The sequence below is a fragment of the Lynx rufus genome, unplaced genomic scaffold (genome assembly GCF_022079265.1).
Source record: "Lynx rufus isolate CCGP_SWC_20201006 ecotype Redwood Valley unplaced genomic scaffold, mLynRuf1.p SCAF_34, whole genome shotgun sequence".
Lineage (NCBI taxonomy): Eukaryota > Metazoa > Chordata > Mammalia > Carnivora > Felidae > Lynx > Lynx rufus.
The window spans coordinates 2952632-2973112 of NW_025814850.1; the positions used below are offsets into that span (position 1 = coordinate 2952632).

At 50.8% G+C, this 20481-nt stretch overlaps 1 protein-coding gene across 1 annotated transcript; it reads right to left on the reverse strand.

Moving 5' to 3' along the window:
- Positions 1 to 453: 453 nt before the first annotated feature.
- On the reverse strand, positions 454 to 19957 carry KIF18B (kinesin family member 18B). Its single transcript, XM_047093568.1, has 16 exons — positions 19861 to 19957; positions 11168 to 11494; positions 10369 to 10526; positions 9965 to 10069; positions 9662 to 9772; positions 9384 to 9581; positions 9066 to 9242; positions 8086 to 8160; positions 7846 to 7946; positions 7187 to 7364; positions 6697 to 6824; positions 3921 to 4120; positions 3171 to 3699; positions 2147 to 2236; positions 1536 to 1639; positions 454 to 1310 (listed from the first exon to the last, which is right to left on the reverse strand). Exons 2-16 carry the CDS (start codon positions 11484 to 11486, stop codon positions 1204 to 1206), a joined length of 2580 nt encoding a protein of 859 aa, XP_046949524.1. The 5' UTR covers positions 11487 to 11494; positions 19861 to 19957; the 3' UTR covers positions 454 to 1203.
- Between the last annotated feature and the right edge of the window lie 524 nt (positions 19958 to 20481).

Here is a 20481-nt window from a genome sequence, read left to right on the forward strand (position 1 = left end):
ATCTTCCTGGAGAGACAGAGGTGAACCTGTGTTGAACCATCACAACCCAAATGAGTGGAAAGGAAAGCCACGAATAGGGTTGAGAGTGGGGCTTTTGGAGCTGGAGGAAGACTGTACTGGGTTCAAGCGGTCGGGGCTTAGCCTTGAGCCTTGAGCCTCACCTGAGACCTGGGGCCGCTAAACATGCTCCCTCACAGCAGGACTCTTAGCAACCTCCGCCCAAGGCCGCAGAAGGATGGTGCAGGCCTGTACGTGGGATGCTTTCTTCACCCACTCAGGAGCAGAGGCCCTTGGTGGGGGATGGGGCCACGGAGTAAGCAGCAGAGCTCACCCTTAGCCCCAGACCTCAGGCTGCCGAAGGAGGCAGTGGGGAACGCTTTCTATACTCAGAATCTTCTGGGGAAGGTTGCTATCCTGTGCAGGCATATGGAAAGAAACACACACCAAGGATGGAGATGGTTTATTAATCATTATAATAAAAAAATAGATCTATATATACATGTACATATATATGTATATATGCAGAAATAAAGGATCAGAGGACATAAACTCAAGTATTAACAGCTCTTACATCTAGGTGGTAGCATTAAGGCTGAATTTCCCTTTCTTCTGTACGCTTCTTTTTACACTGAGTGTGCATCCTGTTTGCAGTAGAGTAAGAAACGATAAAGCTATCTTCATTTGGAAATCCAAACGCCACTATCATCCACATCATCACTAGGATGGCAGCCCGGGGCTGGGGCTCCTGCTCTGGGCTGCAGGGATGAGGCTGACGGTGCCTCCCTCTCTCACACACCAGGGAGAGTCAGGCTGGGAGCCCCTACCGCGCCCAATCCCATCCCATCCCATCCTCGCCCCTTCTTCATTGCACAGCGGTCATGACTGCACAGAGCCCTCTGTTAGATGGGAGGGGAGGAGCAAAGTCCCCCAAGGCCACCTGCTCGCGTGGAGAGTGTTATGAACTAGGGGAGGTAAGGTGGTTGCACCTTTAAAATAGCAACATGTTGACACTCAAGATGAATATATACAGGCTGAGAAACTGAGTATAACAAGAGATTGATAAAGAGGGCAGGTAGCAAAATGAATGGCTGGTGAGGAGTGTTAATAAAGGAAGAGGGTGTTGCCCTTAATTGCTCCGAGGTGAGGAAGGCAGGTCAGGGCTCCTGGCACAGGTGGTTCCAGGGACCATGAGGAGCTGGTGGGTCAGGACACCTTGGTGATAGCGCTCCCGGACGACAGGGTTCCCCCAATCCCCATCAGTTCCTGCTGGCTCCTCTGGTTGCCAGGGCAGCAGGGACTGGAGGGGGGTTCTGCAGGCCAGTTGGATGGGGACAGGCAGGGAGGAAGAAAGTCAGGTTCTGTCCCACTGCTCCCCACCCCCACTCTTCTCCCACTTCTCTCATCAGGGTCCCTAAAACGCTGGGAAATACCCCAGGCCTTCCTTTCACCTGGGTCTTGGCCCTCCTGTCCCCTCCTACTTCCTGTCTGCATCTCCCATTGTGGCCCAGACCATCCCTGTCCCCAGTGCCAGTCACCTGGGATTGTGAGGGGCCCAGCTGGCCTCTTCAAGGTGCTGCTGGGGAGGCGGGCGATGCGGCTGCGGCCACGGGCCACTCCCAGGGAGCGGGAGACTGAGGAACTGAGGGAGGGAGGGAAGGAAGGAAGGAAGTTAGGAAGGTCACAGCCACACCTTGGGACTACAGGGTAGGGGTGGAGGCGTAGAGCTAGACACTAAACCTTGAGAGCAGGGGGAGGCCAAGCACCAGCTCGAGCTTCTAAGGCCAGATCTGAAGGCAGGAAGAGGCAGTGGGAAGGAGAGCTTCGTGGGGTATGTCAGGGAAGTAGAGGTGAGGGGTGGGTGATCTGGTCCCCAGATTAACCAGTGAACACTGACCGTCTCCCTCATGGAGAGGAGCCTGTAGCCTTTCACTAAAGAAGGGAGATACCCTTCCCTTCTGGTACAATCCTGTACTAGCAAGGGTCAAGGGAACCTCATTCAGTAAGAGAATCCGATGCTGGCCCTGCTCACAGGACCCCTGCTACTGGCTCCAAGGGGTCCAGAGACACAGTGGAGCCCCGTAGCTGGCTCAGCATCCGCTGCCCCGGAGAAAGCTCTGTCTCTCCCCACGTACTCCCCCAGCCTCACCTCGCAATGCGCCTCTTCTTGCGGGCTGAGCTCCCAGGGAAGGAAGATGTTGGTTTGGGGCCTTTCATGGTGAACAGGGGTACAGGTCCACTGCGGGAGGGAGGGAGGTAAAGGAAGGCAGGTCAGGAGGGAACCAGGAAAAGGTGCCAGCGCCTCCTCCCTCCAGCCCCCAGCTCGGCGGGTGGGGAGGTTGGATAAGATGACCTCTGAGGTTTCTTCCTACTTAGAGGTGGATTCCTCTCCCTGCCTCACTCGGCCTGGGCTGACAGCTGAGTGACAGGCCTGTTCTGGGAGAACATCCAGATGTCAGTTTCTGGCACGTGCAGGGAACTGGAGTTCAAACAATTTGACCCTTCCACCTGCCCGGCTGTGAGTCTGTTACCGAGAGGTGGTGCAGGCTGTAGGATGGGCAGGGGGTGTGGGCAGCCCACCGCCCTTGGCCTCACAAGTACAAGGTCAGTCTGCCATTTGTTCTTGGCTTTGGACTGTCCCGAGCTGGTCATCCTTCCCCTTTCCTGTGGGTGGAAGGTGAAGGTGAGAGCTTCATCGTCTCACTGAAAAATGGCTGAGTAAAATTTTTCTGAGGATCCCCTTCCCAGTTCCAAATGCTGGGCTGGAGGGTAGAATCCGGGGTGGAAATGGCAGGAGCACATATTTATCAGCGGGACTTGGGACTGAGACTGAGCCAAAGAGTACCAGTGATGCAGAGGGACAGAGAGGGCTAGGCCCCCTCCTTATTCCTGCTCCCTGCTGGCCGTCCCTGAGAGGGGGTCCCGTTAACTCCTTGTGGGCATGCCACAAACCAGCACAGAGCCGGCGGCTTTGAAGTATGGACAGACAAGCCAGGAAGGAGCAGCAGTCCCGGGCCTGGGGAGCGACACTGCTCAGACCAAAGGGGGAAAGACAGCAAATGTCCGGCTCTGAGAGTCAGGCTGGCTTCTACTCTTTGCAGCACCTCTGTTCCCTCGCCGACTCCGCATCCCTGGCCTGGAAGGATGGGAGGGAGGCTGGAAGAGAGACCCACCTGGGGATGAAGGGCTGATCCAGCCTGCTCGGCTCCTGGGGAACATTCTCCCAGCCAGTGCATTCAAGGAAACCCAGTTTTGAGGGGGGCTCCTCTGAGAGGTCAAAGGTGGCGTTGAGGTCCCGAGGGGGCAGGGCCAGAGGAGTAGAGCAGTTCTGCACGGCAGAAGGGCCCAGGGGCACCCGGCTTTTGATGACTGTGGCTGGGCAGATGCGAGGGGAGTGGCAGGAGGAGGAGGCCTTTCCCCCTCTGGGGGTGGTGGGCCCGAGTGAAGGCTGAGCCTCAGGCAGGGACCCCCTCCTCAGGCAGGGCAGGAAGGACTGGCGCTGGCGTTTGGTCCCCAGCTTCGGGGCTGGGGGGCTGTCTGGCTCTGAGGGGCTCGGTCTCCTCCTCCTCTTCTTCTCTGTGGGATGCCGGGCTACCTGGGCTGGGGTGCGGTCAGGCCCTGGTAGGACCCCCAGAGTGTGCATGAGGCCACTCAGTTGCCTTGCCATGGTCCGGGTCACGGGGCCAGAGTATCCTGGAGACTCTGAACACAGAGAAGGCAGGTGTTACAGGGAGATCAGGGACCATCCAGAAGGAAGGAGAATTTGTAGAATTGGGGGAGACACAGGAGCCCCTAACTCCACAGGTCTGCTGGGACTCCTGTCCACCGCTGCATGACCCAGCAGCTGAGGGCCCAGCCGCCCCTCAGCACGAGCTGGGTCTTGGGGAGGGCATTGATAGAGGCAGAGCAGGGGCAAGACTCACCTGACTCTAAACGCAGCTCCAGAGGTGCCCCCCTGGCCGGGCCGGGTGTGCCTGAGGCCTCGGCTCTGGGCTCAGCTTTTTCCTCTTGTACCAGCTGCTGTAGGGTCTCGAACTCTGTGATCATGTCGGGGGTCAGCAGGTTGGCTGCTTGGAGCAGGGAGTACTGTCGCTGTGCCAGGCACAGCACCTTCAGGGCCAACCTGGAAGGGAGGGGAGGGGATCCCGCCCCTCCTCAGACCTGGCCCCACTGCTCCAGCGGTGAGGGGCACACGAGGGTGGGTCCCGCGGCTCCCTCCTGCCTTGCCCCCCCACACTGGCGCGCCGGCCTCCCTACCCTCCCAGCTGTGGCTCTTGCCCCGCTACCCCCTTGCTGGAGACCAAGGCTGGTGGAGATGGTCACAAGCAAGGCAGGAGGGAGGCTTCACCCCTAAATATGCGCCCTGACAAAGACAATGACCTGGGAGGTAGGGAAAGGGCACTAAATGGCCTTGGACCAGAAGGTCTGAGTTTCCTCTCAGCTCTGCCGCTTACTAGCACTTGACCTTGAGTAAGTTCATCCACCCAAGGGCAATGTAAGGTAGCAGCAGTGAGAGCTAGGCTCAGGTCAGCCTGCCAGCTCAGATCCAGGCTCCCACACTTGCTGCTGTGGGATCTTGGAGGCACTACTTAACCTCAGTGTCCACATCCTTAAAACGGGGATAAAAAATACACCCACCTCTTAGGGTGGTTGGGAAGATGAAATGAATTATTTGGTATATAAAGTATTTAAAGAGGACTAAGCACTGTAAAGTTAACTGTGACCGGTAAAATAAAAACCTCTAGCTTGTCAGGACAAGAGGAGATGAGATTAGATATGCTGTGTTCGTCTCGGTTCTGAGAAGACCCTCGAAAACGCATTCAGTCCACTTAATGGTGGGGATCCTGAAAGAGCTGGTGTGGATCAATGCACACTTCACATGCACTGAAGGGCTATTTAAAGGGAATTATGAGGGTAATGCGATTATTGATATTGTACATTTAGATTCTAATAAAGCAAATTTCCTTCCTGTGAGGCACGCCTCTGATGAAAGAATGGACACAGTTATCTCGGTGGGGATTACTCCTGGCCAATAATTTATCCTCAGGTAGCTCTACCTGCCTGGCCATCCCTGAGCCCCCTCCTCTGCCTTCAGTGTCTGCTTGGGGAATCCAAACTCATTTTATAAAGCAGCCACCAGGCCTTTTTGAAAGAAGGCCGGATATAAATTAAAAAGGACACAGCAGAAACTCATTCTACATCTGCCTGAGCCACACATTATAAGATTAGACCACTGAGAAAAGTGAGTGTCTAGGGAGAAATGCATGGGCTTGGATGTCAGGTGACCCTGGTCTCACCCTGTCCCTCTGGCTGTGTGGCCCTGGTACCCCATCTGGCAAGTGGGGAGCTGGTCTACACCATGGGTTTCCAAATTAGGTTTCACAAAACCCATCGGAGGACATTTAAAATGGAGCTCTGCTTTATCTGTTCTACATATTAAACTTCAGCATAAGATTTCATTTGAAGAAAGGACTTTGTAGCTAAAAAAAATCCTGAAAAACCGCTGAACTGGAAAATCTAAGATCCACTCAGTGCCCTGGTGGTCTAAGATTCTAAAGTCTAAAGCCAAAGAGAAATGATTTTCTATTATCTGGTTGTTAGGGTGTTTCCAAGTATGGAGAGGATCTAGCATGTTCTGCAGCCCCTGATACATGGGGTCTTCTGTCACATTTTATTAGTGTCTGTTATTAGCCCTAAGAAGAAGGGAGAATAAAGCCTATGTTCCCCAAATCATAGCTAAGAGCGAAGCACCTTGTCGGGGACCACAAAACCAGAGGCAAAGCAGAAAGGAGAGCCCTGGCGTTCTCCCTCTTCACAGCGGGGGACGCCAGAACAGGGAAGGGACCCTGACTCATCAGTGGGAGCCCTGGGGGCCAAGGGGACATCCTGCCAGCGCATCCTGGCCACTCCAGGGCCCCGGGGAGTCAGCAGCAGGAGATAGATAATGAGCCGCTGATTATTCAGGCTGCAGCATTTTTGCTGAGTAGGGAACAGACACTCCCCAACAAGAAATAAAATTAAACAGGCCCTTCTGTCCGGAAGCTTTAAATATACTGCCTAGCGTGAAGCGTGCTGGGGAGGCAGGAGTGGGGTTGGCAGCAGCAAAGCTAAGTGGCAGGGGATTTATGGTCTAGGGGCCAAGGAAAAACACACTAGCAGCACCTCTCTATTAAGCACAGAAACAAGGGTCCAGAATCCATTTCTCTTTGGCTCTGGGTGGTGGTCTGTATTTACTTCTGAGAAGAAATAGCCCCAATCCGTTGATGAAGACACTTGATAAACGCCTGACTCGGGACGGCTGTCCATTTCTCAGCCCGCCACCCAACTTCTCTTGGCTGCTTGGTTCCTCCTTGCAGAGGACAGACGGGCAGCTCAGCCCCCAGACTGGGAAGCACAGCACTAGCCAGGCAGCCCTGCCCTAACTTGGTCCTTGCCAGCCAAATTCTGGATGGAATTTGGTGTTTTGCTCACCAGTTATGTGGAAGAATAGAGATGACGGGTAAGTACACAGAGTAGGTGATAATCTTAAGTCGTTGAAAGCAGATCAGGGACAACATTGAGGGAAAAAGACTCGACTCTCAACTAGAGCAGAACCAGAGCATTGGCGACGTGCCGAACACCGGCTCCCCCCCCACCCCCGAAGGTCGGAACCCATCGCCTGCCACCCTGGACCCCGGAGAAGAACGAGAAGACACCTACTGCTTAGAACAGTCCCTGCCCAAGTTCTGTGGTGAGAGGCAGCCCGTGTCTGGCTTGGGCTGCAGGGTCAGGCCCGGGGACCTTGGCAGTGGGTGTCTGAGGGTCTGCTCTGGTACCTGGATTGGAACCTGAGGAGGAGAGGAGTCACAGGTAGAGGGGCCAGGATGGTCACCCTCCCCCACATAAGCAGATCTTAAAATCCTTCCCTCCTCCAAGGGGGGGATGAAAGAGGGGATCTTGGGCGGACTGGGTCCCAGTTGATCCTTTCTCCGTCCCAGACTCCTCCTCTCTCCCTGCTCCCCTTCTGGTAACATGCATGCTTGTCACTTCCAGACATAGGCTCTGACAGGGACGCCCCTTCCTGCACAGGATCTGAAAGCCCCTTAATGACTAACACGTAAGACATCCAGGTGGGGAGCCCAGAACTGAAGAGACTCTGTGAGCTGAGGAGGGACATTGCTTCCAACCCTCCACTAGCTCCAGGTCCTACCTCCTCGGCTGGGTTGTCTTCCTTGTCCTCTGGGGGCGGTTCCCGGTCTGGAGAGTTCCCTTCCATGACCCTCCCCACCGGGGCCTCTGGCCCCAGGCTCTCCTCTGGAAGGACTGCAGACCCTGGGTGGAGCTCTGGGGTGCAGGGCTGGCTGGGAAGACGGGACGGTGAGGGGCAGCTGGGAAGGATAAGGGGGAAAGGAGGGGACTTGAGAGGCGGGAAACAGGGTCAGGTGGGGAAAGCAGGGAGGGGTGGGGTCTCTGTGGCACCAGGTGGCAGAGAACCATAAGGGATGGATGCCTGGGTAACAAGTGGGCAGTAGCAGAGGGTGAGAGAGGGAGTTGGTGATTTCCTGGCTTAGGAAACAAGGATGCTTGTCTGTTAATTTTACCTTCTTTTAAATAGTATATGCTCCTTATACAGGCTGGGGGGTGTCACTAACTCATCTGATACAGATCATTTCTTCTATTCTTATTTTACTGAGAGGTGCTATTAGGGCTGTCTAGAATATGCTGTGTCAAATGAGAGAGCACTGGAGGTGGCAATCAGTGTCCTGGGCACTGGCTGGGAACCCTCAACCCCAGGTGGCAGCACAGAAGTTGGGGAAGGGGGGTTTTCCCTGCTGAGCTAAAGAGGGTAAGCACGGCGGCAGGACTCACGCTTGCTGGGGAGGGCCGGATCTGGGGGATTTCGGGAGGTCCTGCGGTGGCGCCTGGGCTCCCGCCTCGTACATTCGGAGCTTCTCCCTCAGGGCAGCCACCTGCAATCAGAGCAACCCAGCCTCTCAGAGCCCCAGGTGAGCACAGGAGCTGAGGGGTGGGCACGGAGCCCTGGCGGCGCCCCACTGCTCATCTCTGGCGCCCTGCTTCCCGGCCAAACTCCCCAGGAGGGCTCCTCACCTCAGCCTGCAGCTGCTGGCAGATGGTGGCATACTGGCTGATGTGACAGTCCAGGCTGATCACATTACTCTTCAGCTAAGATGCGGGGCAGAGAGGGGGGCAAGGTACAAGAGAGATTTCACGTGTTCATTCAAAGCAGCTTTTAGCCACCACCTCCGATGACCAGGCACTATGCTAGGCGCTTTACTCACATTCTCAAGAATCACCCTCCCGACTGGGGAAACAGATCAAGGAAGGGCAGCGATTTGCCTGGGACCACAGCAAGAGGCAGAAGGATGCTTTTGAACCCAAGACTCCTGACTCCCTGACCAATACACTCTCACCAGGCCAGGGGCTTCCCAGCAACAGCTCCAGGAGCATCAGGGCTTCTCAGAGGAGGCAGGGACAACTCTGCTTTTATCTGTGTTACATGTTACTGTTTATGTTGTTTGGCTGAAAATATTGTCCTGCTGCTAAAAACAAGTCTGAAAAGATCATTGGCCAGCACTTGGCCACCCCCTTCCGTTGTCTCCCCCTTTTTTTTTTTTTTAATTTTTGAAATGTTTTTTATTTTTGAGACGGAGAGAGACAGAGCGCAAGTGGAGGAGGGGCAGAGAGAGAGGGAGACACAGAATCTGAAGCAGGCTCCAGGTTCTGAGCTGTCAGCACAGAGCCAGATGCGGGACTTGAACTCACGAACTGTGAGATCATGACCTGAGCTGAAACCCAGAGTCAGACGTTTAACCAACTGAGCCACCCAGGCATCCCTTATTATTTTTTTTCAAGTCTGGAGACTGTCCTGCCTCTCCCGCAACTGGAGTCTTCCCAAGGATGGGTACTACATGGCTTCTATAGCAGACTCGCCCTGAAGACTGAGCCCCGGGGACTTCTTCCCTCTGCCTTGGGGGAATACTCAGGTAGCGGAGAGAGCTGTGTGGGTCCCACCCCTTCCTCCTCCTGCACCCCCCACAACAGGTTGGCCATTTCTGGCTGCCACACACCGAGAGCTTGATCTCTTTGGCCCGGTCAGCATACTTGAGGGTGTTGTATGTGTCCTCGTAGGCCAGACTGGAGGGGCTGACGGTAGCGATCATCACTGTGCGACAGTTGCCCCCGATGGAGTCCTTGAGCAGACGGGTCAGTTTGCTGTCCCGGTAGGGCACGTGAGACTTACGGCCCTGGGGAGACAGAAGGGGGCATGGGGTGAGGTAGCTGGACTGGACGGATCCAGACTGAGACCCAGGGCTGGAGGGAAGGAACTTTGGCTTTAGGTCCCCAGTCCCCACCCTGAGAAGGACCCCGGGTCTGTGCTGTTTTACCTTTGCGTCGGCCAGGGCGTTGAGGACGTTGATGAGGGCCAGCAGAGAACGGTTGATGTTGGCACCCTCCCGCAGCCGCTCCCCCTTCGCGTGGGTGCTAGACGCCCGCTCCGAACCAGCCAGGTCAATCAGGCTCATTTTGGCCACTTGAAGGGCCTGAGTCAGACCTGGAACCCGGTCCTGCTGCTTCACAAAGATCTGGGGGCAGATGGCAGGGGTGAGGGGGTGCTGGGCATCAGGAGCCCCAGCTTCAGGCTCCAACCCCTGACCCCTCTCACCTGGAAGATGGCATGGGAGCGGGAGGAGGTAGCATTGGCGTCAGTCGGGTGCTGCGTGCGGTTGCGGTTCCCCCTGGTCAGCATGTCCAGCAGCTGCTCAGCTGAGGTTGGCTACGGAGGAGATGCCCAGGAAGGGGGCTGCGGTCTCCCCAAACGGGGCTTCTCCCCCAACAGGGAGAGCCGCTCTTCAGAACCAGTGTCACCCTCTGGCTCCCACCACCACCCCACGATCCAGGGGATCCCCAAACTGCCTGGTGAGAGAACCCTGGGGCCAGCTCCTGCCGCCTGAGCCCAACCCCACACCTGGTGGAAGGAAAGTCCTTGCACCACCACGCCCTTGTCGGGGTCCTCACGGATGGCCAGGGGCCCCTTGGGCTCCAGGAGGTCGTGGATCTGCTCATTGTACACCTGCGGAGAAAGGAAGCAAGAGAGAGGCCTGAGGTGCAGGGCAGGGGCAGCATGACAGAACACCATGCCAGGAGTGGCACTTTGCAGGATAGTGTTAAATGGTGAGAGCAGGACGGACAGGTTTAATTCCAGTGCAGTCTCTCTCAGAGCTGCGACTATGCTCTCTGGGCTCTCAGCGAGCCCCCATCGGCCCACTTCCTACCACCCTCTCTCCCCACTCTCTCTCCCTTCCCCCCACCTTTAGGGGTTGTGAGAACGAGGGGTGAGGCTGCCCAGGGCCTGTGAAGGAACAGCCCTACCTCCTGGTAGCTGATGAGCACCTCGAATCGCTTCTCCTCCTGGTGGGCCTCAAGCCGCCTGTACAGTTCCATGGTGGTCAGGTACATGATGCCGGGGTCCCCCTCTCTTCCCAGCATGGTGTGCGTCTTCCCAGCCCCGGTGGCCCCATAGGCAAACACTGTGGGGGACAGAGTGGGGGTAGGGTGGTGGCAGGGCCAGATCCGCCTTCCCTAGGGGTCCCCTTGTGCATTTCCACCCAGGCCAGCCCTCCCCTTCTCCCCTAGCCCCTCCCTCCGCCTCCCTGTGCACAGCTCCACTGCCACTGCCCACGCGCATCCCACCGAGTTCACACTGCGGCTTTTGAGTTCTCCATGCCTATGGCCCAGCTCCCCTGTGGGCTTGGGGCTTCCAGGGCAAAGGGGTCTCTGCTCTGAGTGAGAGCTTCTCCCTTCCCCAGTTCAGGCAGCTTCCTCTGCTGCAGGCCTGCTGTTCCTTCCCTCACATTACTAACCTCCATTCGTGATCATGCATTTGTGGGGATGATTTGTGATGAATTGTCTTCCCCCCTCTAGAACGCAAGCATGAAGGGGACAAGGAACATGTCTGTCTGATCTGCTTCTAGAGCCCAGTAGAGTGTTTCACAAAGAAGAATGAATGGAGGACCCACAGGAAATGAAAGGGCCAGAACCCTCCTCAGCAAGTGCCCAGCAGAGGGGAAGGTGGGCACGTGTCAGAGGGCAGATGAAACCCTTAGAAGGAAGCAGGAAGGCAAGGCCACTACCAACCAGGGCTTTTCCTCCTCGCTGCCCAGATTCTCACCTGAGCAGTTGTAGCCCTGGAGGAAGCTGTCCAGAATGCTGTGGGTGGTGTGCTGGAACACGTCCTGTTGGGTGGCCGTCTCACCAAAGACCCGGTCAAAGACAAATGTCAGGTCTTTGCCCTTCTTCTTGGGGCCATCATGGGTACTGCCCCATTTCAGGCCAAGGAAGCCCCCATCGGGCTCCTCAGGGTCAAACACCAGCACCCGCTCATCCACCACCTGAACGACAGGCCGCCGCTGACTCTCCAACTCCCGTGGGGTGGGAGGCCGGACCCGCACCACGACACGCACCTTGCTGTCCTCCACCGCCATCACCATGGCAACACCTGGGCAGGCACACAATGGAGATGAGGACCAATCTGACCTTAGGCCTGATGAGGCGCCCCCTCAGCCTTGTTGCCGGTCAAAGGCTTTCTCTCGCTCCCTCCCCAACAACTGATCTTCATCTGATACCTCAAGAGAATAAGAATTGCCAGCACCCATCAGTAAATATCTCTTTCTCACTTGAAATGCCACCTATCCAAATGACTTTAGTGCTTTCAGAGGCCCACGACTGGGCTACTATGTTCCACAAATCTGTCTACACCTGTGCCAGTGCCACAGTTTCCATCTCATTCCTTTACGGTATGCTTTTTATCTAGTAAGGCAAGAACCACCTCCCCTTCCAACCGCCCTTCCTGCCCCCATTAGTCTTTCTTTTTCATAAATGTCTTTAATTTTTTTAACATTTATTTTTGAGACAGAGAGAGACAGAGCATGAACGGGGGAGGGTCAGAGAGAGAGGGAGACACAGAATCCGAAGCAGGCTCCAGGCTCTGAGCTGCCAGTACAGAGCCCGATGTGGAGCTCGAACTCACAGACCCTGAGATCATGACCTGAGCCAAAGTCGGCTGCTTAACCGACTGCACCATCCAGGTGCCCCTTCAGAAATCTCTTAACTATTGTCCATGCATTATTGTTCTACTTGACTTTGGGAAAATGTCATCAATTCCACCCCCAACCCAGAACACAACCCCCCAAACCCTATTGGGATTACAAATTGGAATAGTATTGTTTACACATTTATTTTATGTTAAAACTTTCCATGCAAGCACATGGCTATTGCCTTTCCATTTATTCAGATATTTCTTATGTCCCTCAGTTAAGATTTTATAGGTTTTCATCTCTTCAGATAGGTTCTGTAATTGTCTTTGTAATACAATTCCCAAGTACTTTAATTGCTCTTATGAAAGGAGAACTTTCCTGCATCTCCGTTTCCAGGTGGTAATTGCTAGTGGAAGAAACACCATTGTTAATTATACATTTGCCTTCTACCCACTCCCCTTAAACTCTTACTAATTCCAATTGTTTTTATTAGAACTTACTGAGTTTTCTGAGTACATAGTTATAGATCAGAAAAAAAAATTTTTTTTTACCTTTTCTTTTCCGTGGTTACGCCAAATATTTTATTTCTTATCTATTGCATTCCCTAGAACTTACAAAACAATGTTGAATGATAATGATGATAATGGGCATCCTTGTCTTGCTCTGATCTTAAAGGAACTAACATTTTAGTGATTCACTATTTAGAAATTAGTTTTGGACAAATAGTTAATTATCATAATAGGAATTTCCTTCACTCTTTTTAACTTCAAGTTGTTATCAGGAATGTTTAGAATTTTACCTAATGATCTTTCAGCATCTCCTGATATGTTTATGTGGGTTTTTTTCTCCTTTATTTTGTTGATGTGGTAAATTTTTTGATATTATTCTTGGTATCAAACCAACCATGCATCATTGGTAAAAAAAAAAAAATCCTACCCTGGCCACACTAAAGTTTTCCTTTTTTTTTTTTTTTTTTTTTGAGAGAGAGGGCGCAAGTGAGTGAGGAGGGGTAGAGAGAAAGGGAGAGAGAGAGAGAGAATCCCAAGAGGGGCAGAGAGGGAGGGAGGGAGGGAGGAAGAGAGAGAGAGAAGTGGGGCTCAATGAAGCAGGGTTCATGCTCACCAGAAACAGGTCTCATGCTCACTAGATGAGGGGCTTGAACTCAGGAACCGTGAGATCATGACCTGCGCTGAAGTCAGATGCTTAATGGACTGAGCCACCCAGGCGCCCCAGAAGTTTTCCATTTTTTAAAATTAATTAATTAATTAATTAATTAAGTTATTTATTTATTTTGAGAGAGAGAGAGAGAGAGAATGAGTGGAGAAAGGGCAGAGAGAGAGGGAAAAAGAGAATCTTAAGCAGGCTCCATGCCCAGCATGGAGCCCAATGCAGGGCTTGATCTCACCACCACGAGATCATGACCTAAGCTGAAATCAAGGGTTGGACACTGTACCAATTGAGTCACCTAGGCGCCCCTGAGGTTTTCCATTTTTAAATGGCTGAATGTGTCAACCTTCTTTTTTTTATGGTTTTATGTCATATTTAAGAAGATATTCCTTCCCCGAGGTAATTTTCTTATATTTCCATCTCATACTTTTTCTTTCTTACATTTAGCTCTTTATCCAGACAGAATTAATTTTTTTGTGAATGAGGTTTCTAAATATCTTTTCTTTCTTTCTTTCAATGTTCGTCTATTTGAGAGAAAAAGAGCACGCATGTGCGTGTGCATGAGCAGGAGAGGGGCAGAGAGAGAGAGGGAGAGAGAGAATCCCAAGGAGGCCCCACACTGTCAGTGAAGAGCCCAACATGGGGCTTGATCTTACAAATCGTGAGATCATAACCGGAGCCAACATCAAGAATCAGACACTTAACTGACCGAACCACCCAGGAGCCCCTCTAAATATCTTTTCTTTCCAAATGGTAAGCAATTATACCAAGACCATTTATTCAATGGTGCATTCTTTCCCTACCAATTTGAAATGCCACATTTAACATAACTATATTCTCAAATGAACATGAATTTATTTCTGGGCTCTCTATTCTCCTCTACTGATAGGTTCCTCCTGCAGTAACTTGTAATTGCAGTGGTTCCATTACACACATCACCTTTGTTCTTTTCTTGGCTATTCTTGGGCATCTTGTCTTGCAGATGATTTTGGAATCAGCTTACAGAGTTTTATGAAAACACCTGCTAAGATTTTAATTGGGACTACTTTGAATTTATAAATTAGGGGTGCCTGTGTGGCTCAGTCAGTTGAGCATCCGACTTTGGCTCAGGTCATGATCTCACGGTTCGTGGATTCGAGCCCCGCGTCAGGCTCTGTGCTGACAGCTCGGAGCCTGGAGCCTGTTTCGGATTCTGTGTCTCCCTTTCTGTCTCTGACCCTGTCCCGTTCATGCTGTGTCTCTCTCTGTCTCAAAAATAAATAAATGTTAAAAAAAAAATTAAAATTGCATTTTCAGGGGCGATTGGCTGGCTCAGTTGGTGGAGTATCCAACTCTTGATCTCAGGGTTGTAGAGATTATTTAAAAATAAAATCTTTGGGGCGCCTGGCTGACTCAGTCGGTAGAGCATGAAACTCTTGATTCAGGGTTGTTAGTTTGAGCTTCATGCTGGGTGTGGAGCCTACTTAAAATATAAATAAATAAATAAATAAATAAATAAATAAATAAATAAAATCTTTAAAAATAAATATATCAAAAGAAAAAATAAATAAAATTGCATTCTCTATTTTTTTCTCCCAGAATATGGGAAAGCAACTCCTTTCTGGATGCAGATCTTGTATCTGGCCACATTACTGATTTCTCTAATAGACTGTCATTGATTCTCTTAGGTTTTTCAATTAAATGATGATATAGTTTGCAAAAAATGAAAGTTACTTTCTATTTTTAGCTCTACTATATTTAGTTCCCTACCCTCCACTGTCCATTAGGAATGGACATTACATTTCATCAAATGCTTTTTTTTGCGCAGCCTGGATGATAACAGTGTTTCTCCTTTTTTTTTTTTTTTTGGTAGCTCTACACCCAACATGGGGCTTGAACTCACAACCCCCAGATCAAGAGTCTCATGCTCCACCGACTGAGCCAGCCAGGTGCCCCATTCTTTAATCTGTTAATACAGGGGATGGCATAGACAGATTTCCTAATGTTGACCCGGTAATAATTTCAAACATTTATTTGTCTATTCCCTCTTGATTTCACCTCACATCTCTCTCTGCTTTTTTCATTCTCCTTCAAGCCAGCCTACCAAGGGTAGAGATGGAATTTCTGGAATGCAGGAGTCACGGATATCCTGGAAAAGTTCAGCCTACCTCTAGGGATATATTAACAGGGTTTAGGAACAGGGGCTGTTTCTGGGGTATATGAATAGATGAATGCTTTCCCAGGAAAGACTAGGTCCTACTGACAGGAAAGAAAAGTGAGATTTCTCCCTAATACTCCAGTAAATTACTCAGTTTTTCCTTTGGGAATGAAGCAGAATTGAGCTGATTTGAAACTCTCAGTCCCTATCCCCACACTTTGTAATTTCTTCCCCACACAAAACAAGGGAAAGATATCAACCAATAATAATCTTGTTACACTGTATAGTTCTTTTCCTGTCCCAGCAATCAGACTGCCATTGTAAACATAAGAGCTAAATGCTCACTATGCAGGGGCTGTTTGAAGCACCTTATGGATACCATCTCCTTTCATCTCCATTGCAATCCCACAAGATAGATACTATTATTATACTCATTTTTCAGTGAGAAAATTGAGACAGAGAGGGTTAAGCAACTTGCCCAAGATCCCAAGGCTTGTAAGTGATGGAGCGTGGTTCCAGCCCAGGCAGTCTGACTACACTGCCTTATAATGATATTATATATTATGCTCTCATGATCACATTGTTGTAATTGTCCCATATGTTTATATAATAATTATAATCCCTTTTATGTAACCAGCATTATGTATTCTGCAAGCACTTTCAGATATATGGACTGTACCTAATTTTCAACACTCGGAGAGGGTTCCTGTCTCCCATCCTTGCATTCCTGCCCCCAGGGAGCCCTACTCTTATACCCAGGGAAGAAAAGGCAGAGGGTACCTGGCCCTACCATCTAGGTCTACACTGGCTGCCTTAATGGCAGTCCCAGCCCCCCACCAGGAGGGTTTTAGCTGAGGAGGAGCCACAAAGCAGCCTAACATTCTAAGCAGGAAATTAAAAAGGGCACTGGCAACGGAGTGCACATAACCTTTACAGTTCTCTCCTCTCTGCCTCCTGAGGGCCAGTGAGGCAGACTGTTTGCCTAATGAGATGTTTTCCTTCTTCCTGAGACTGTGCTGGGGGCACAGGCTAGGGGGTATGGTGACACTTGGCATGGCTGCACCTAGGACGTCTGGGTCCTGGTCTCTGCTCTGCATCTGACTGGTGGGGAGGTCTTTCCAGCCATACCACATCAATGTCGTCAATGTCGCATCAGCTTCCCCCTTCGAGAGCCAGAGAGAACAGCTACTGATCTGCTCCCACCCCAGGGGGATGGGGAGATTAATGAGAGAACGTTTGTCAAGTTTGCTTTGATCCTCGGTTGGAAAGAGCATTTCAGCCCAAAGTACAAGGGAGATGATTCTTTAATAAGATCTTCAGGGTTCTGAGCCAGCCACAGTCACGTCCTGTTTCTAACCCAGGGCAGCTCATTAAAACCCAGAGGCTAGTTCACTGCCGAGCTGGGGCTGGGAAGCCAAGATTCAGTTGTTTTCAGGGTAGGCTCCTCGCCCACCCTCATAGGGACAGGCCAAAAAAGAACAAACTCCTTAGAAGCCCCTGGAGAATTTCTGAGGACTTGAGGGGATCTGGCTGCAGACATCGGGAGCTGGGAAGGCAGAGAAGGTGCCTAGCCCTTGGACATTCTATTTTCATAGGGGTTGCTGTAATCCCCTGCATCACTCCCTTACATCTCTCACATGTCTCTTTCTTTCTTTCTTTCTTTCTTTCTTTCTTTCTTTCTTTCTTTCTTTCCTTCCTTCCTTCCTTCCTTCCTTCCTTCCTTCCTTCCTTCCTTCCTTCAAACTTATTTATTTTGAGAGAGTGAGAGAGCGCACATGCATTAGTGGGAGAGGGGTGGAAAGAGAGAATCCCAAGCAGGAGCCTGACGTGGGGCTCGATTTCACAAACCGGAGATCATGACCTGAGCTGAGATCAAGAGTCAGATGCTTAACCAACTGAGCCACCCAGGGGGCTCATCACACGTGTGTTTCTTGTCCTCAAGCTTCAAGAGAGCAGGACCCTCTTCTGATACAGTCTGTGCATCAGGTCCAGATACGTAGGCACCAGGTCCGGCATGCAGTGGATGGATAAGAGCCAGAGAAGAGTAGGGTCTGAATCCAAAAGTTTAAGAATAACTACTATTATAGCTAACATTTATTGAGCACATAACTATGTATCAGGCACTATGCTAACCGCTTTTCAAATGGTGTCATTAACTGTCACAACAATCTCATTCTGTGGCTGTTGATACAATTGTTATAATCCTACTCTACAAGGGAAACTGAGACTCCGGAAGGAACTAGTCACATCAATGGTAAGTGGCAAGGCCAGAATTTGACCTTGTTCTGACTGTCACCAGAGGCATTCTGTTTCATCCTAGACTAGTCTGTTCCATAGCTGGCTTTTGCAATTCCCATCTCCCCTTACTTTGGTACCCACAGGGCAACATCTAAACACCACTGGTTCTTTCTATTGGTAGTCGATCAGAGGAAGGAGCTGTTTTATTTTGGTTTAAAAAAAAATTTTTTTTTTAACGTTTATTTATTTTTGAGACAGAGAGAAACAGAGCATGAACGGGGGAGGGTCAGAGAGAGAGGGAGACACAGAATCTGAAACAGGCTCCAGGCTTGACCCATCAGCCCAGAGCCCGACGCGGGGCTCGAACTCACAGACCACGAGATCGTGACATGAGTCGAAGTCGGACGTTTAACCGACTGAGCCACCCAGGCGCCCCATGATGTATTTTTTTAATATACATTTCTGACTTCTGATGGCTAATATTTTCTTTGAGATTTTAACAACTACATTTACAAAAAAGATTGGTAATTTTGTCTCAATTCTGGTATCACAAAATAGACTGGAAATGTTTTCTCTTTTTTTTTTTTTAATGTTTATTTATTTTTGAGACAGAGAGAGACAGAGCATGAATGGGGGAGGGTCAGAGAGAGAGGGAGACACAGAATCCGAAGCAGGCTCCAGGCTCTGAGCTGTCAGCACAGAGCCCGACGCGGGGCTCGAACTCACGGACTGCGAGATCGTGACCTGAGCCGAAGTCGGCCGCTTAACCGACTGAGCCACCCAGGCGCCCCTTTATATTGTTTTTTTTTTTTTTAACGTTTTCTCTTTTTTTAAGGGGAGTTTGTAGATTAGAATTTTTCTTCTAATTGCTCATAAATTTCTGGTGGAATTTGGTGGGTTTTTCTTTTTTCTTAATGGGTAGATTTGAAACTAATTCAATTCCTCAATGGACCTAAGTGTGTTAAAAATTTCCATAATTCCTTGAAAAATAAAAACAAAACATTAAAAAAATTTTTTTAAAGGAGTGCCTGTGTGGCTCAGTCAGTTAAGCGTCTGACTTCAGCTCAGGTCATCACGTTGCAGTCCATGAGTTTGAGCCCCAAATAGGGCTCTGTGCTGACAGCTTGGAGCCTGGAGCCTGCTTCAGATTCTGTGTGTGTGTGTGTGTGTGTGTGTGTGTGTGTGTGTGTATGTGTGTGTGTGTGTCTGCCCTTCCCCCACTTGCATTGTCTCTCTCTCTCTCTCAAAAATTAAAAATAAAACATTAAAAAAAAATTTCCCATAACTTCTTGAGTCAGTTTTGCTAAGTTGTTTTTTTTTCCTAGAAAATTGTCCAAAAGCATTGTTAAAAGGGTGTTCCATTGAAGTCTCTCTCTTTAATGTCTCAGTAACTGAAGTTATGCTCCTGTTTTCATTCCTAAGATCATTTTTCTTTATTTTTTAAGTTTTATTTATGTAAGTAATCTCTACACCCAACGTGGGGCTCGAACTCACCACCCAGAGATCAGGAGTCACATGCTCTTCTGACTGAGCCAGCCAGTCGCCCCCCCAAAATCATTTTTCTATTTCTTTTCCTTACATCTTAATCAATATTGACAGAGGTTTGGCCTTTTTACTAGTCTTTGCAAGATACAGCTTTGGTTAAGTTAATCTCTATTACATAGTAAAATTCTATTTCATTAATTTCTGCTAACTCCTTTTAAAAATTTTTCTACACATGTATTCTGTTGTCCTGTTCTATCTTAAGGGGTCAAAAGTGCCAAAGCTAAGAGGAGAGGCATCCTAGGAGCAGTGGCAGAAGGCATGGTTTTCTGTCATACAGATATTTTATTCCTTCCTTTACTCAATCAAATATTTACTGACTGCCCCAGTAACTAATTTACGGCCGCTGGCACAGCTCTGCAATCAGTTCTTCCGTATAGATGTGCGGAGAGGGTCTTAGCTACTCCACACAGACGTGCAAGGGTCCCAGGTCTCCAGATTTAGTGAGCAGAAGGACCTTTCACAGAGCGGATGCACAGAGGGCCGGGCCCCGTGCTGCTGTGTCGACCCCGTCCAGGTCCTGTACAAATGAGCAGAGGGATCCCGATCTCCACGCAGTTGTGGAAGGAAGCACTCTGTTCCCCCCACCGCGCCCCGTCCCGTTCGGAGGGAGCCACCCAGAACCTGCTGGGTCTCCACGCTGCACCTTTGGGTCTGGCGCAAAAGCTGCTTCCGCCCTGAGCGGCTGGGTCGGCCTGAGCGCTGGAGTCCGCGGGGCCGACCCCGCCGTGGGCCAGAGCTTACCCTTCCTCGGTTCCCCGTCGCTGGTGTCTCCGCTCACAGCCGGGTCCGCCGCAGCCGTGAGCCCCGGACCACCGGAGAGCTCACCCCACACACTCGCCACCCGCGCCAACCTTCGCCCCGCGCCGCGCGTTCAAATTAGCCGGGCCGGCTCATCCGCGCTTCCCATTGGTCACCGTCCGGATCGTTGATTGGCTGTTTCCTAAGTAACAAAGTACAGCGCTGAAGTGTCAACTGTGCGCTTGCGCACTTCCCCTTACTGCCTGCTGGTTTTGAGGCAGCGTCTCCGACTATGGCCGCACCAGACGGGGAGAAACCTGTGTGGAGCTGGGGTACCAGGGAACCGCGGCCTACGCTGCCGTCCCTGGGACTGGGTTCATCACCACGTGCAACAACCAGATATCAAGCACGTTTTCAAACCTTTTTCTGTGGGCCACGATGGCATCTACCGATCCAAGAGGGACTTTATAGCCACTGTCCAGGGTCTCTTCTCACTCCGCGACCATCCCAAGAATGAACTTCGAGAACAGCCTTGATACGGAAAAGCCGGTGGAGACAGAGAATGGCAATTCCACCCTTTTGACTTTGACAGCGTCAGGAATAGCATGGACTGGTGGTTGAATA

Bases quoted from the DNA above. Each gene is read 5' to 3' on its own strand.
- KIF18B (XM_047093568.1), bottom strand. From the start codon at position 11,486: ATGGTGATGGCGGTGGAGGACAGCAAGGTGCGTGTCGTGGTGCGGGTC. The intron at 9,773-9,964 runs GTGTGGGGTTGG...TCTCCTCCGTAG, and splicing joins AAGGACTTTCCTTCCACCAG to CCAACCTCAGCTGAGCAGCT. The intron at 4,121-6,696 runs GTAGGTGTCTTC...CCTCCCTTCCAG, and splicing joins GGCAGGGACTGTTCTAAGCA to GTTGGCCCTGAAGGTGCTGT.